We start from the raw sequence: 14,361 nt of genomic DNA, 5'->3' as shown, positions 1-14,361 counted from the left end.
TTTATTAATAAAATGATATTATTTAATTTATTAAAAATATATAAAATTTTTACAAATTCATTTGGAGGTGAAAACTTTGCCATAAGCATATGTCAAGTTTTAAAAGAGACGCTTGATTAGGTTAACTCTTCAGGTTTCCATTCAGGTGCCAAATCACTGAAAATTTCAAGAATCCAAATATAAGATGGAAAAAAGTTGCTGCTGGTTTTTCTTGTTTCTTCTTTTCTTCTCCAATAATGGAGGTTTTCTTGAAGCGTGGCCTAAAGGGAGTGTTACAAGATATTATGACTTTAAGGTGAAGCTTAACGCAATCCTTTGTTAATAGCAAACATATTAAACATTGACGGGGGAAAAAGCTGAGCCCTCATGGGTAAATGAGGCATTGATGCTGCGCCTTTTGCAGCTGCTAGACAGAATTAATCTCTAATTGTCGACTTATCGATTTAGCGGGGCCCTGTCCTTTATTAAGTGCATCTTGCTCGGTATCAATTTTGATTCTGCTTTTCGAATTAAAAATTCTCTGTAACTATTTGGAAAGTAAAAAGTTGTGGTTGAAATTTTTGCTTTCTTTTATGGGGTTATGTTATTTCCTGGATTAGATTGCCTGGTAATGTCACTTCCCTATTAGTCAGTAAATTTCTTTGATTTATTCCCTCTACCACACCGTATATTGCTACCAAGCATAGCATTGACATACGTTGATATGGTTTCTGATTAAAGGCATGGAGTTCGCCAATGGCTAACTTGCTGGTTTGATGGCCCTGCCTATAACACAGTGTCCAATCGAGGCAGGGCAGAGTTTCAAATACAGGCTTTACCTTGCTATCAATCCGCCAGCGAGGCACACTCTTCTGGCATGCTTACATCACATATCATTGCTAAGAGCAACAGTTCATGGTCTCCTCATTATCTACCCTAAGCAAGTTGTTGGCTATCCGTTTGAGCCTTCCGTTGAAGAGCATGTGATTGTACTAGATATTTAATTTCTTCTTCTTGGCTTATTTCTTATTCTCCAAGTTTCCTTGGTCTGCAAGGATATATATATCAATTTGTATCAGAAATTTGCGATGCTTTTGTAGGCGTGCTGTTTTGACAGGAGAGTATTGGCTTCGAGACATCCATGACTTTAAAAGACGTGAAAGATTCAGGAGGAGATCCTCCAGGCTCAAATGCCTACATTTTGAATGGTCATTCTGGTCCCCCACCATAACAGCTCTAGAGATGCTATCGCCTTTAATTCACTGAACAAACATGTATATCTTGATTTCCTTGCTGTTAAATATTGAAGTTGGGGTTCCTTTCATTTAATTTTGTGCAGGTGTACACGCTATTAATGTTACAAAGGGGAAAAAGTATCTTCTCAGAATCATCAATGCTACTCTTAACATGGAAAACTTTTTCGGGGTGGCTAACCATGCTATGACTGTTGTAGAAATGGACGGAGAGTACACAAAACCCTTCGACACCTCATTTCTGATGCTGACCAGCCCATAGGAAACTACTAACTTGGCCATGGCCCCTTACATGCCTGTAAAAAACGCTCCCTTCTTGAATAAACATCTTATGCAATACTCATTTATGTTAAACACACAAACTCAAATGCACCACCCACAGTGAAGTAGACAAATTAGCTCGAAAGTCTTCTTCCAAAAGGTCGATTGATAGCTCCTGAACCCATGACACTGAATCTGTTCAAGCATTCGCAGATAAGGTCAAAAGTCTAATCATGTTCCTTTGAAAATTGACAAAAGTTTGTTTTTAGCAATTGTGCTCAATGTGTTCAGCTGCGACTCACCTGATCCTGATAGATGCCAGAGGCCTAATGGGGGAATCTTTGCTGCTTCTGTTAACAATATAACGTTTAGAAGACAAATGGTGTCTCTTTTGAATGCTTGCTGCAATAATTTGGAAGGATATCACGGTACAAATTTCCCTGATAAACGCGAAAGATGTATGATTTAGTGAATGAGGCTCCCAATAACATTGTGATGATACACACCTTCATGACTTTAGCTTCTACTTATTAGGCACGGGGCTCGGCAACTTTAACTCCAGCACTGCAATTCTTGACTTAATCGATCCTCCCTACAGGCACACTGTAGGTGTGCCAGTAGGTGGATGGGCAGTCATTCGATTCAGAGCTGATAATCCAGGTGACTTTGCTAAGCTAGACCATCAAAATTTCATTCATTGTATTATCATCTAGATTATGTATCTGAAAATGGGCAAATTTGATTTCAGGAATGTGGTTCAAATGCACACTACATGTGGACTGTCTATGGCTTTCTTAATGAAGAATGGAAAAGGTCAAATGCAAACTTTGCCACCTCAACCTCCTCACATTCCACTCTGTTAACAAATTTCTTGTCTGTAAATCTGTGCTGGTCTGTCTCTGGTTCTATGTATCTAGTCTCTTGGCTTTTGGCTTTTGGCTTTTGGCCGGTGACAGACAAGATGTTAGCTTTCAAAAGCAATAAACACAAAATCTGTTCAGGGGTCGTGTCAAAAACAGACTTTTTCATGATATTGGACAGGCCCTTTTGACGTTAAAATCCAATTTAACGAGACAATGAGCAACATTATTAACCATTAATGGGTTTCAAATTTCGAAGCTTCCCAGTTGGATTTCTACAGGTAAAAAGGATAACTTCAAGATGGAATCGTTTTGTACAATTTGTAAGAGTATATCCTAGCTGAGCCACATGGCCCATATCCACCATGCGGGTCAAAGACAGACATTCAAAGAAGATATAATAGACTGAGAATGGATAAGGATTTTAGTACTCTATTTTTGGGGGTAATCTCTTTCTTACTTTTCTTTTTGGGTGGCTTTGGTTAAGTCCGTATAGGATTAAAACAATTTGTTTTCTATTCTTGAATTGAAAAATGAAAGATTCTAAATTGGAATAATCCTTATAATTACTTCTCAAATTTTATAAGATTGGCTCTACCTACACAAACTAATAAAACTAAAAAATTGGACCGACCTCCTTGCTCTTCGGCAAATCAATGGGATTATAAATAAATAAAATATGAATGAATGAAAATATATATTTATTATTTATTTATTTATTTTTAATAATATTTGGATTTGATATGTGTTTGATAAAAAAATTTATTTTATTAGTTTAAATTTAATTTTTTAAATAATAAAATATTTACATTTAATTCGTATTAAATTAAATTAATTTATTCATAAATAATAAATAAATTATATCTAAATAAATTTATATAAATAAAATTTAAACGAATATAAATAAATATAAATTAATTTTAAAGTAGAATAAAAATATAAATTTATTATTATTATAAATAAATAATAAAATAAAAAATTTTAAATAAATTTATTTATAAATATACATAAATCAAATAAAAATTTATTTTTATTTAATAAATAAATATAAAAATAATATTTAAAATTATTTATTAAACTTTATAAACAAATAAAAACAAAATGTATTTACAAATTATTCGTGAAAAACTGTGTTAATTTATGTCCTACTCGCGACTTCTCTAACGGTACATTCGTGCCGAATTATTCCGGCCACCAACCAACCGCTGACAGTCGCCTCATATCCTCTCACTATTGAAGGGCCGACAGGCTCAGATGCAAAAAGCTAGATTCAGATTTAATCCAAAAATCTTTAAAAAATAAAAATAAATAAATAAAAGAACCCTAGATATTGTCACCCGTTTGCAGATTTAAACTGGAAAAAATCGAATCCCCAAAACGCCCTAGAAATTGATGCTCAAATGGAAAAATTCAGGGGGCATTTCGGTCACAATATGACGGTCCATAATTTTTAACGTCATCTCTTGTCAATCCGCGCTGCACAGCCAGAGAGAGAGATCGAGAGAGGCAGATAAGAAGCCGCAGGGACTGTCGAATCGGATCCGGGCCATATTCGAAGCTTCAATCCAGAAAGAGCCAAATCTTTCGGGTCTTCCTTTTTCTTTCTCTATCGATTTCTTGTCAAACAGCAGCAGATAAACCGCCGAAAGCCGCTTTGAACAGGTTCATTTTGACGCTTTTAAAAATTTTTTTTTTGCATTTGATTTCTTTGTTATTTCGATCTGTTTGTTGGATAGTTGTGGAAAGTTTCTGTTTTTGTGAAATTGTATCTCTCAGCATTGAGATTCTTTCAATTAGCTATGTTTTGTGTTCAATACAAATATGCAAAGTTCATCTTTTTCTATAAAGTTTTGAACTTTAAATGGAATTAGTAAACTTAAGTATTTGCTTTGGTATCTAAACGGAATTTTAGTAATTCTTGAGCTATGTAATTAGTTTGGGTGATTTGAAAATTTCCCATTTTTTCTATTACTTTGTTGAATTTTGTGCTTCGATTAAAGCATCTTAGCTACACGCTTGAAAAGCAAGAACTTAAAATGTATAATATACCTCTATTTGGTGTGCTGTTTTCAGGTGTTTAATGAAATATGCTTCATTGGAGGATAACTAGAGCAAATTGCTGATAAGTTGTATAGGTGTAAATGTATAGCCTTTTATATGCAATTCAAGGTTCAACATTCTCTCAGAGAGTGATTGAACTAAGGGAACTTGAGATACGGGGTAAAGATGCCTGCTGCTGTGCTTTCTAAGCTAAACCCTGTTACATATACTGGTTTTTGAAGGGCAATTACAGGAAAACGAGTTTGGTTGTGCAATTTGCCTAGTTCACTGCTTAGACACCACAAATTGTTATTTTGGAATTCATGTTTGACTTAGTTTTTGCCTTATTTGAGTAATTTGAAATCCGATAATAGGTTTATTACAAACCAGCTTTATAATCGGACAAAAACTATGGCTGTGTCTGGTTCCAAGGCTATTTTTGGAGATGTTTATGTGGAGTTAGTAGGAAGTTGTGGGAGTAGCTTGGATTTCTTGAAACCTACTGGGGTTTATTTTGCTGGTCGAAGTCATAGTAGTTGTCAAAAAGCTAGCATGATTTTGAGAAAGCGAGAAGAACCCAACAATTGTTTTCTGTGTGGATACTATATTTCTGGTGCAATGCAGAGAAATCGCAAATATTATCCTTCTTTTGGTCCTAGGATAAAAGGTATTCACACCTCATCTTTGCCATGTTCTTCTGCTGGGGCATCTCATGATGTGTCATTTGATGGCAGTTCTAAGGATGAACAGACTGCAAGGTTACCTGAACCGTATGTCCCCTCATCTTCTATTTATTTTTATATGTTACTCTCTGTCCCTTTTTTACATTTTTTTTTCCTTTTAAAAATATCTTTAAGTAATGTCGTACAATATGCTTTAAACTTTTCTGACACTGGCTAGTCTCTGGCATTTTTAAGACACTATCTCTGTTTGTACTCAATTTCCACAATTTGGTTCATGGTGTTTGATTTCAGAGCTATTCCAGGTGAGAAAACCTTGATGCTAGTTTCAGGGTCATGTTATCTCCCGCATCCTGCTAAGAAAGAAAAAGGGGGAGAGGATGCTCACTTCATTTGTGCCAATGAACAAGCCATAGGTGTAGCTGATGGTGTTGGTGGCTGGGCAGATGTTGGCATTAATGCTGGAGAATTTGCTCGTGAACTTATGTCTAATTCAGTGACAGCAATTCAAGATGAACCCAAGGGTTCAATTGACCCTGCCAGAGTATTAGAGAAGGCCCATTCAGGCACAAAATCGCAAGGATCCTCAACAGCCTGCATCATTGCCCTTAAAGAGGAGGTTTGTTTTCACTTTCCAAGGCTAGTCTATTTTTTTGTTAACAAGCATGAGCAGAGATGATTAGAAGAATTTTCTTTTACATATCTTGATGAGGGCTAGGTCCACAAAACGAGGAAACAGAATGCTTTCTTAAATTCTTTTTCATTCTTCTTCATGATTAACCTTATATTGGTTTTTATAACTGAAAAGGTATGGTGAACTCCACCACAGGTTTTGGCTGGATAAAGTAAATTCTTACTTTTGTTGATCTTGTGGATTGTTCAACAGTTTAGTGCAGCCAAAAAGAGTAATGTTGATTTATTTTGTATGTGAACCATTTGAACTTTGTATGTATTTTCACCCACAAAATCCATGCTGTACTTCAAACAAAAGAAAGAAAGAAATGAAATTCCTTTTCTTGGGATATCATAAAATTTGTTTTCTCCAAAAAATGTTTAAGCTTTTAATTTTAGTCTTGGTACAATTTACAATGCATACTTCCTATGTTTCTGCGAATTGAAGTCCTAGCCACAGTATTGATTTTCTGTGAACTTAGGAGGAAGCCTTTTTGACTGCATGAACAGATGAACCTATGCAAATATCTCTTCTTCTTTTGGCTAGAATAGGTCTATAGTGTTTGGGGTGCTGAATTTTTTATGTAGACATCTATGCTTGGAGCTCAGTAAATGTTCTTGAGTAGTAGTTTATGATTTCTCTTCTTGTTATTCATCTGTTTCTATATCTTGATCTGTCTTAGGGGCGTTAACTGCTATCATTTCATTCCATGTCTTTATGCTCTAATAGACCTTATTTGTAACGGCCCTAAAAATTTTATCTAGTTTGATTTTAAGTGCATTTTGGATAGCTTCTAAAAAGGACAATAAGATTTTAGCGAGCAGATTATCTGCCATGCGGTTTTATCTACTTTACTTGTCTCAACAGGGAATACATGCAGTAAATCTGGGGGACAGCGGTTTCATAGTAATTAGGGATGGTTGCACTGTCTTCCATTCCCCAGTGCAGCAGCATGGTTTCAATTGTCCTTATCAATTGGTTAGTGGTTATAATGGTGACCTACCAAGCTCTGGTCAGGTTAGTTGATTTATTACCCACCCTAATACAAGGGATGATAATAGTGTTTTTTCTTTCTTTTTTTGACCATAAGAAAATATCTTTGAATAGGATATAAAATCCTGGCATCATTTTGGCTCTTTATAGCAGCTTGTTTTGTTCAAGGTTAACATTGTATTTAAATAAAACTAATTATTAAAATTTGATCATTGCACCTCATCTGGCTGTATTTCTTAAATGGTTTGATGCTCAGGCCATCATCTCATAATAAGGAAACATGTTTATATATTCTCTCTTGTGTTTGAGATTTTGAATCTCTTTGGAGCCAGATAATTTTCTACTTTCATTTCTTTTATCTAGTTCATGTTTGATCAGATGATGAAATGGGTCATTCTCTTCCGTAAAAGATTTGAAAGACTTCAGTATGACCTTAAATAAAAATGATAGCACCTAAAACTGTTTTGACTAATCACAATTCAATTTCCCTAACCTTAACTATCATTTTGGAATAATATGCCCAGGTTTTCAGAATTCCTGTTCTGCCAGGTGATGTCGTTGTCGCTGGAACAGATGGCTTGTTTGATAACTTGTACAAAAATGAAGTTACTGCTGTTGTTGTTCAGGCATTAAGAGCTGGCTTCAGTCCCAAATTGACGGCTAAGCAGATAGCAGCTTTGGCTCGTAAACGAGCAGTGAATAAGAAGCGTCAGACACCATTTGCCAAAGCTGCTCAACATGCTGGGTTTAGCTATAATGGCGGCAAGCTTGACGACATCACTGTTGTTGTGTCTTATATTACTAGCTCCTCCAATATGTGAGCCTTTCTTTTTCCAAGTTGGTGAATCTATCAACCTTGTACAGGTTAAGAGTAATTTTTATGGTGGCTTGTCGGATTGGAAAGCTCATTAGTTCAGTTTTTGGCCATCAAACCTAGTGAAAGAAATATTCATTGCTTCATTAGTTCAAATAACTTATTCCCTGCTTTGACAACTTTCATAGATTTTAGTTTGCTCATCAGGAAGAAAAAAAGAAACCCATGAGCTCATTCTTCTGAGAGCAGTAGGTGCTGAAAGGTGAAAAACAGATGATATAGCATATGACAAGCCTAACAATGGCTGGGAAGTCTGAATAAACCAAGAAATGCAGAGCTTGGTGAAGTTTTTCCAACTGTTGGACAGAGCTAGGATCTGAGAAATTCTGGGTCAAGTGGCCTATCAGAGTTGGTTTTTTCATCAACTCAAGTTGAGCAGAAAAAAATATTTTACCAAACACCTTTAAGGCTCTAAGCCAAGGTTGGTAACATTGTGTCAGGTAATGTTTCGATTTTTTAAAAAACTATGATATATTTCTGTATCTGTATCAGTTATTTCGGTATATTATTTTGGATTTTTTGATTTAGTATAAATATATTTAGAAATATACATGAACTTATACATTATAATATCATTAATAAGTTACAAAATAAATATGTAATATATTCAAATCAAATAAATAAGTTCAAAAATATAAAAATAATAGTATAAATTTTTTATGATATTTTTAAACATTTAATCTAATCATATGATATTTAAATAAATATTTTTATATAAATATTACAATAAAAACAAAGAGATAAAAAAATTAGTTAAAATTTTACTATCGTTAAACTTTATAGAAAAATTATAATTGTTTTTTTTGAAAAAATTAAAATATTTATAAATTTTGGTTTGAAAAAATAATTTATAAAAAAAACAAGTTAAAATAAAAATTGAAAAAACTCAACTTTTAAGGGTTATTTAGTCAATTAATTTTATTTTTATTAAGTTAAAAATAGTTAAATAACAAAAAATAAATTAAAAATTACAAATATATTTTATATTTACATACCATGGAAACATATTATTTCATCAAAATTCATCAAAATAAGTTAAAATTAACGAAAACAATCAGGTATCAAATTTGATATAAAAAAATTATTTTTAAATATATTATATTTTAATATAACTGAAGTAAATCAACGATCAATACCAAAACAAAATTAGCAACTATACTTTAAGCCCTTTGACCATCGACCACAAACCAAAAGGCACAAAGACTAGGATGCTACATATAAAATGTGGAGGAATCACAACTATATAGTTTTATATGTGAGATTGGAAAAAAATGGGAAAACTAATGGAATCAAAAGGGTTTTTTTTTTTTTTCGAAAGCAAAATCAACATATCCTTAAGGATCCTCCACATTGGAAAAGGAGATGTAAGGTTACTTGTTGAATAGAAGATAGAAGATCCGCCCCACCGTCCCAAAATCACCTTCCATTGTTGCCCAACACCCCCCCCCCCCCGCCCCCTTGCCTTTTTCTTTATGTGAATGATACAAATCAGAATATCAACATCTTCCATCTTTTGTGGGCTTCAAGCCTCCCTTTTCTTTCCCTCCCCCCTACCGCGTATGCCCCGTGTGATTTTGAATCTTAATATCAAAGTATTTTGACTCACTACCATATTGTATTCTTTGCAAGTTGCAATTTAAATCTTGTGTTTGTGAGAATTTTCTTTTTCCTATGATGAAGTTTTGATCAGCTTGAGATGTTGAACAATTATTGGCTCTTTTAAGAATTCAGATGCTAATGAAATCATCTTGGGTTTTATTTTTGCATTGTATTTTAACACAATTTATTTTTGCATTGCACTGTCATCAATCCGGACATATTCCCATCGTTCTTTCTCTCATTCTCTCCGTCGAAAGCCAACGCTGTCCTACCTGAGCGTGGTTTCTACGCGCTCTTACACAACAGTACTATATTAAGGTGTCTGGATTCCTTGGTCTTTGGAACATCCATGCATATCCGACAAAAAACCTTCTGGTGGGGACATATTGCCATGGGACACGACCCCTACTGGCCAATCACGTCACTGCTCATGTCGCATTTGTGGGTCCCAATTGAAGCGAGGTCGTCACTTGGCTTGTCAACAAGAATTTCATGAACTTTTGTGAAATTTTTGAACTGGGGACGATGGGCGATGGGACTGACGCTGTGGCTGTTACAAGATGCCAATGAATAGATAATATACAAATATTTATTATTATTTAATTTATTTATGTTAGATTTAAATAATTATATATGTATAATTAATGAATTTTAATAAAAAATGTATTATTTATAATGAATTTAAATTTAAATTTTATTATTTATGACAGATACAGATAAATTTTTTTAATATTTAATATTTAAATTTATTTAAAATTTAATAAACAGTAATTAATATTCAAATTTATTATCGATTTAAATATGCAATAATATATAAAATTTTATATTTATAAACTGTTTCAAACTTTTAACTAATAATTTTTATTTATTATTAATTAAGAGTAAACTTAAAATTTAAATTAAATTTTTATTTATTTTATTATTGACAAAAAATTTTAATAAATAAATATTTTAATAAATTTATATATTGATATGGATAATATTTATCTAAACAAATTTAAATTTAAATATTAAATCAATTCAAATACAAATATCTAAAAAATAATATATACTCATTGGCCATTCCTACGTTGTTAGCACAATGTGACTATTTTTGTCATTTACCGAGATATACGTTTTTCTTTTTAAGGGTTTGTATTTTTTAAAATATTATATTAAATATTTTATTATAATTTAAAATTTTATTTGTGTAATTAATTTTTATTTTAATTACAATTAGAAGATACATTTAACAAAAAAAAAAAAAAAAGAATTACAAGATACATTGGCAAATCAATCATGGAGGGGAGAGTTTAATAAAGTAGCCTCTCACGTCTCAACACTACTTTATGAATATGATAATGGCCATTTTCTAAGGTGATGTGACTACAGCGGGTGTGGTGGTGCTCGTCTTCGGCTCACTATTTGGAACTTTTTTGGGGTCCTAATCGAGGTAGGGTCAAAGAAAATGAAAATTATTGAGCTTTAAGGCACCTAAACTTTTTGGTCCAATGACAAAAGGGTTTTACAGAAAGCATGAAAATTTGGCTCGAATCAAGCCATTCCTTTTTTTTATTCTCAAATCTTGTAAATAAAAAAAAAAGAGATTTTATTGCATCATTATTTTATTTTAAAAGTAAATCTTATTGATCATTTAAATGAAATATCATTTGTCACCGTCCAAATTGATTTTTTTATTTAATTTTATTAATGGAATTTTTGTGTCTTAAGAAGGAATTGGTGCAAGGTTGTTGGAGGTGTATAGCCTGAATCTGCAGTTAAAAAACTTAATTAAGGATGCTTAAGTTGCTTTTCAAAAATACGTTTCGACGCTTAAATCAATAAAATTTTAAAAAAATAAAAAAAAAAGTAAAAATACGTGTAAAAAGTGTTAGAGTAAGAGAAGCTTAAATGTAAAGTATATAAATTATCTTACATACTTGAGTTTTTTCAAATACAAAAAATAAAGCAATTCATGTGTGTAATATCTAGGCAACTAAAGAATTTGATTGTATTGATCAAATTTTGACCGAATTGACCGAATAATTAAATTTAACAAATTATAAATTAAAAAATATAATAATATAATACTTGGAGAAAGATAATACAAAACAACATATTGCATTTGTTTATCTTTGTTATATTTCAGAGTTTGATAATTTTAAAATTCACTTTGACCAACTTTAGACAACATTTGATTATTATAATAACTTAATTTAAAAGTAATTAATTCAATTTCTCTTTGGACATATTAGAGTTCCAACCATTCTCTTTTTCTCATGGGCGAGCAGGTTTGGTCGCATGTCTATTTAAACAATAATTAAAAATCTTAGATTAGGGTTCCTTCAAAAAATAAATTTAGACTAGGGTTTGTTTTTATGGGGTGAGTTCCTTTTTCCATGGATTTTTCATTGATCACATCTATGTACGTTAAAGCATTCAAATTCAATTCTTAATTTGAAAAAACGAGAGATAATAATTTATAATAAAAAATTAAAAAATTTAATTGATTAAATTTATTAATAATATATAAATCAATAATTGCTATCACTTTTTTTAATATTTAAAATTTTAATATTCTATTATCAAATCATGTAACTGTGTGGCAATATCACCTATTTTATCTTGACGTTTAAATTTTTATTGGAATTTAAAGAAACAAAAATGAAGGGTGAGAATATTCCTATGAAAAGCAAAACAAATTAAGAAAGCTAAGGCTTGAGTTTGAAGCTTCAAAGTTTGATAAAAGACGGGTCTGACTAATGTCGAGCATGTGTATGTGTCATCCTCTTCGAATATCATCAATGCCCATTGCCATCATCAACTGGTTGTCTCAATTGTCAAGAATCATATTTCTCCATTTAAAGATTTTGATTTGAGTTTGAGTTTAAATTTAATGAGATTATTTATCTTTTATTATTAAATATAATATATTTTATCTTAACGCCTAAGACTAAACAATTTACTTACCTTGGATTTATCGTAAAAAAACAAATGCCCATTGCCCATATCCTTACCCCTTCGTCTCCATGCAAAAATAAAAGCCCCCCTTCTCTCTTCTTCTCCTACTTTCAAACCCTAGAACAATATTAATCCAAAGCAAAAAAAGAAACCTAAAACAGCAAAGAAACTCAACGAAAGAGTGCTTTTTCCTTTTGTTGTTCTGAAAGATATGAGAGTCCCCGTTACCTCCCCACAAAACAACCCTTCTCCGACCCCAAAACCTAACAACAATAACAGCAACAACAACAGTGTTGTTTCAAGCAGGAACATCAGTTTCTACGGGCTTAACAGTGTTCCAACCTCATGCCATGAGCCAACTTCCTTTCTTGATCTTCCTCGAAGTTCAAGTCCGGTGCACGAAAAGCCAGCTTCTAGTCCTGCCGATGTTTCTTATTGCGTCTCAGTGTCGAATCCTCATCCTCATCATCATCATCATCATCATTCTCTTGAGTGGGACGAGCATGTGCTGCGAAACATGGATTGGGATTCTATCATGAAGGACTCCGGATTGGACGACGAATCTATGCTTGCCATCAAAACTAATAATCCTCAAGCTATTACTCCTTGCGAGAATCATATCCAAAGCCTCCCTGAGTTCATGTCTTGCGATTTGAATCATCACTCGGTCCATCCTGATTTTAACAATCTTTACGATTTTTATTCTGGTCTAAATCAAGACCCATCTCATCAAAATTTTAATACTGCTACTAATAATTACCTTGATAATATTTCTAATAGTTGTAATTTTCATAACGTTGGCAACTTCAACTTAGGCTTTGATTTTATAGAAGAGCTGATAAGAGCCGCGGGTTGTTTCGACACCAACCAATTGCAACTCGCGCAGGTAATATTGGCGCGGCTCAATCAGCGGCTACAATCTCCTTCGGGCAAACCGTTACAAAGGGCCGCTTTTTACTTCAAAGAAGCTCTCCAGTCTCTACTTACTGGGTCAACTGGGTCGACTCGTTTATCTTCATGGAGTGAAATCGTTCAAACCATCAAAGCCTACAAGACCTTCTCTGGAATCAACCCTATTCCCATGTTCAACCACTTTACCACCAATCAAGCTATCCTCGAAGCACTGGATGGACCAGAACCGTTGATACACATCATCGATTTTGATATCGGGCTGGGAGGTCAATACGCTTCTTTAATGAGAGAAATGGCTGAAAACAATGATCATTCTTGCAAGTTCATTCGAATAACTGCTGTGGTTCCCGAAGAATATGCCATTCAAACAAGGCTTATCAAAGACAACCTTTTCCAGTTCGCTCAAGACCTTAAATTAAGGTTCCAGATTGAGTTTGTTCTCCTTCGGACCTTTGAAATGTTGTCTTTTAAAGCTTTTAAGTTCATTAATGGGGAACAAACGGCAATCCTTTTATGTCAGTCTATTTTCCGATGTCTCAATTTAAACGTCACGGCGTTTTTAAGTGACTTTTGGAGGGTTAATCCGAGCGTCGTCGTATTTGTAGATAGTGAGGTCTGGATGGAGTCAAGGACGACGTCGTTCCGGAAGAATTTCGTGAACGGGTTGGAGTTCTACGCCATGATTTTCGAGTCATTGGATGCGGCGGTCGTCGGTGGGGAATGGGTGAAGAAGATAGAGACGTTGTTGTTGCGGCCGAGGATTTTGGCGGTGGTGGAAGCTGCGTGGAGGAGGACTGCTCCGCCATGGAGGGAGGTGTTTTGTAGGGCGGGAATGAGGGCGGTGCATTTGAGTCAGTTTGCTTATTTTCAAGCTGAGAGTTTGTTAGCGAAGCTGCCGGTTAGGGGATTCCACGTGGCGAAAAGACAAGCCGAGTTAGCGCTTTGCTGGCACGACAGATCCTTGGTTGCCACGTCAGCTTGGAGGTGTTAAGGCTTAGCCTAGCTGTATACAGGATTAGTAGTAGAGGCTTGATCGGGGATGTAAAATGTATCTATCCCGTTCCAATTTAATCTTTTACCGCGTTTGGAACCTTTGATGTTTTATTTTTAATCCTTTTTTTTTTTTAATTTCTTTTTATCATTTGGTGCAGTATTTCTGAAAGAGCTGCTGTGCCTTTAGCTTTAGGTGGTCTAGTTTCTTCTTATCCAGGACATATAATACGAGTCTCCAAACAACACTTTGCTCCAAACATTTTTAGCGACAGAGACAGTTTCTTGTATTTTAAATAAAACCACT

The 14,361-nt window shown here is 33.7% G+C and overlaps 2 protein-coding genes across 4 annotated transcripts; both read left to right on the top strand.

Moving 5' to 3' along the window:
- The first annotated feature begins 3,467 nt into the window (after nucleotides 1–3,467).
- LOC111317162 (putative protein phosphatase 2C 80) lies at nucleotides 3,468–8,163 on the top strand. Of its 2 annotated transcripts, none has more exons than XM_089753705.1 (5): nucleotides 3,468–4,015; nucleotides 4,768–5,163; nucleotides 5,368–5,692; nucleotides 6,614–6,763; nucleotides 7,264–8,163. In XM_089753705.1, exons 2-5 carry the CDS (start codon nucleotides 4,805–4,807, stop codon nucleotides 7,558–7,560), a joined length of 1,131 nt encoding a protein of 376 aa, XP_089609831.1. In that variant the 5' UTR covers nucleotides 3,468–4,015; nucleotides 4,768–4,804; the 3' UTR covers nucleotides 7,561–8,163. The 2 variants fall into 2 exon arrangements, with proteins under 2 accessions (XP_089609831.1, XP_089609830.1); XM_089753704.1 differs by having other exon boundaries at nucleotides 4,427–5,163.
- Nucleotides 8,164–12,182: 4,019 nt separating this feature from the next.
- On the top strand, nucleotides 12,183–14,314 carry LOC111317160 (scarecrow-like protein 15). 2 transcript variants are annotated; one of them, XM_089753506.1, is made up of 2 exons: nucleotides 12,183–12,859; nucleotides 12,968–14,314. In XM_089753506.1, the coding sequence occupies exons 1-2, from the start codon at nucleotides 12,364–12,366 to the stop codon at nucleotides 14,053–14,055; spliced, it is 1,584 nt and encodes a 527-aa protein (XP_089609632.1). In that variant the 5' UTR covers nucleotides 12,183–12,363; the 3' UTR covers nucleotides 14,056–14,314. The 2 variants fall into 2 exon arrangements, with proteins under 2 accessions (XP_089609632.1, XP_022775279.2); XM_022919544.2 differs by having other exon boundaries at nucleotides 12,184–14,314.
- Nucleotides 14,315–14,361: the final 47 nt, after the last annotated feature.

The sequence above is a fragment of the Durio zibethinus genome, chromosome 24 (genome assembly GCF_047325235.1).
Source record: "Durio zibethinus cultivar Kanyao isolate XHJ-2024 chromosome 24, ASM4732523v1, whole genome shotgun sequence".
Lineage (NCBI taxonomy): Eukaryota > Viridiplantae > Streptophyta > Magnoliopsida > Malvales > Malvaceae > Durio > Durio zibethinus.
Note: the sequence above shows the minus strand (reverse complement) of the source record. Positions and strands in the feature narration are given on the sequence as shown.

Coding starts and splice junctions, on each gene's coding strand:
- LOC111317162 (XM_089753705.1), top strand. CDS start 4,805: ATGGCTGTGTCTGGTTCCAAGGCTATTTTTGGAGATGTTTATGTGGAG. Junction 5,164..5,367: donor ACTGCAAGGTTACCTGAACC/GTATGTCCCCTC, acceptor GTTTGATTTCAG/AGCTATTCCAGGTGAGAAAA. Junction 5,693..6,613: donor TCATTGCCCTTAAAGAGGAG/GTTTGTTTTCAC, acceptor TTGTCTCAACAG/GGAATACATGCAGTAAATCT.
- LOC111317160 (XM_022919544.2), top strand. CDS start 12,364: ATGAGAGTCCCCGTTACCTCCCCACAAAACAACCCTTCTCCGACCCCA.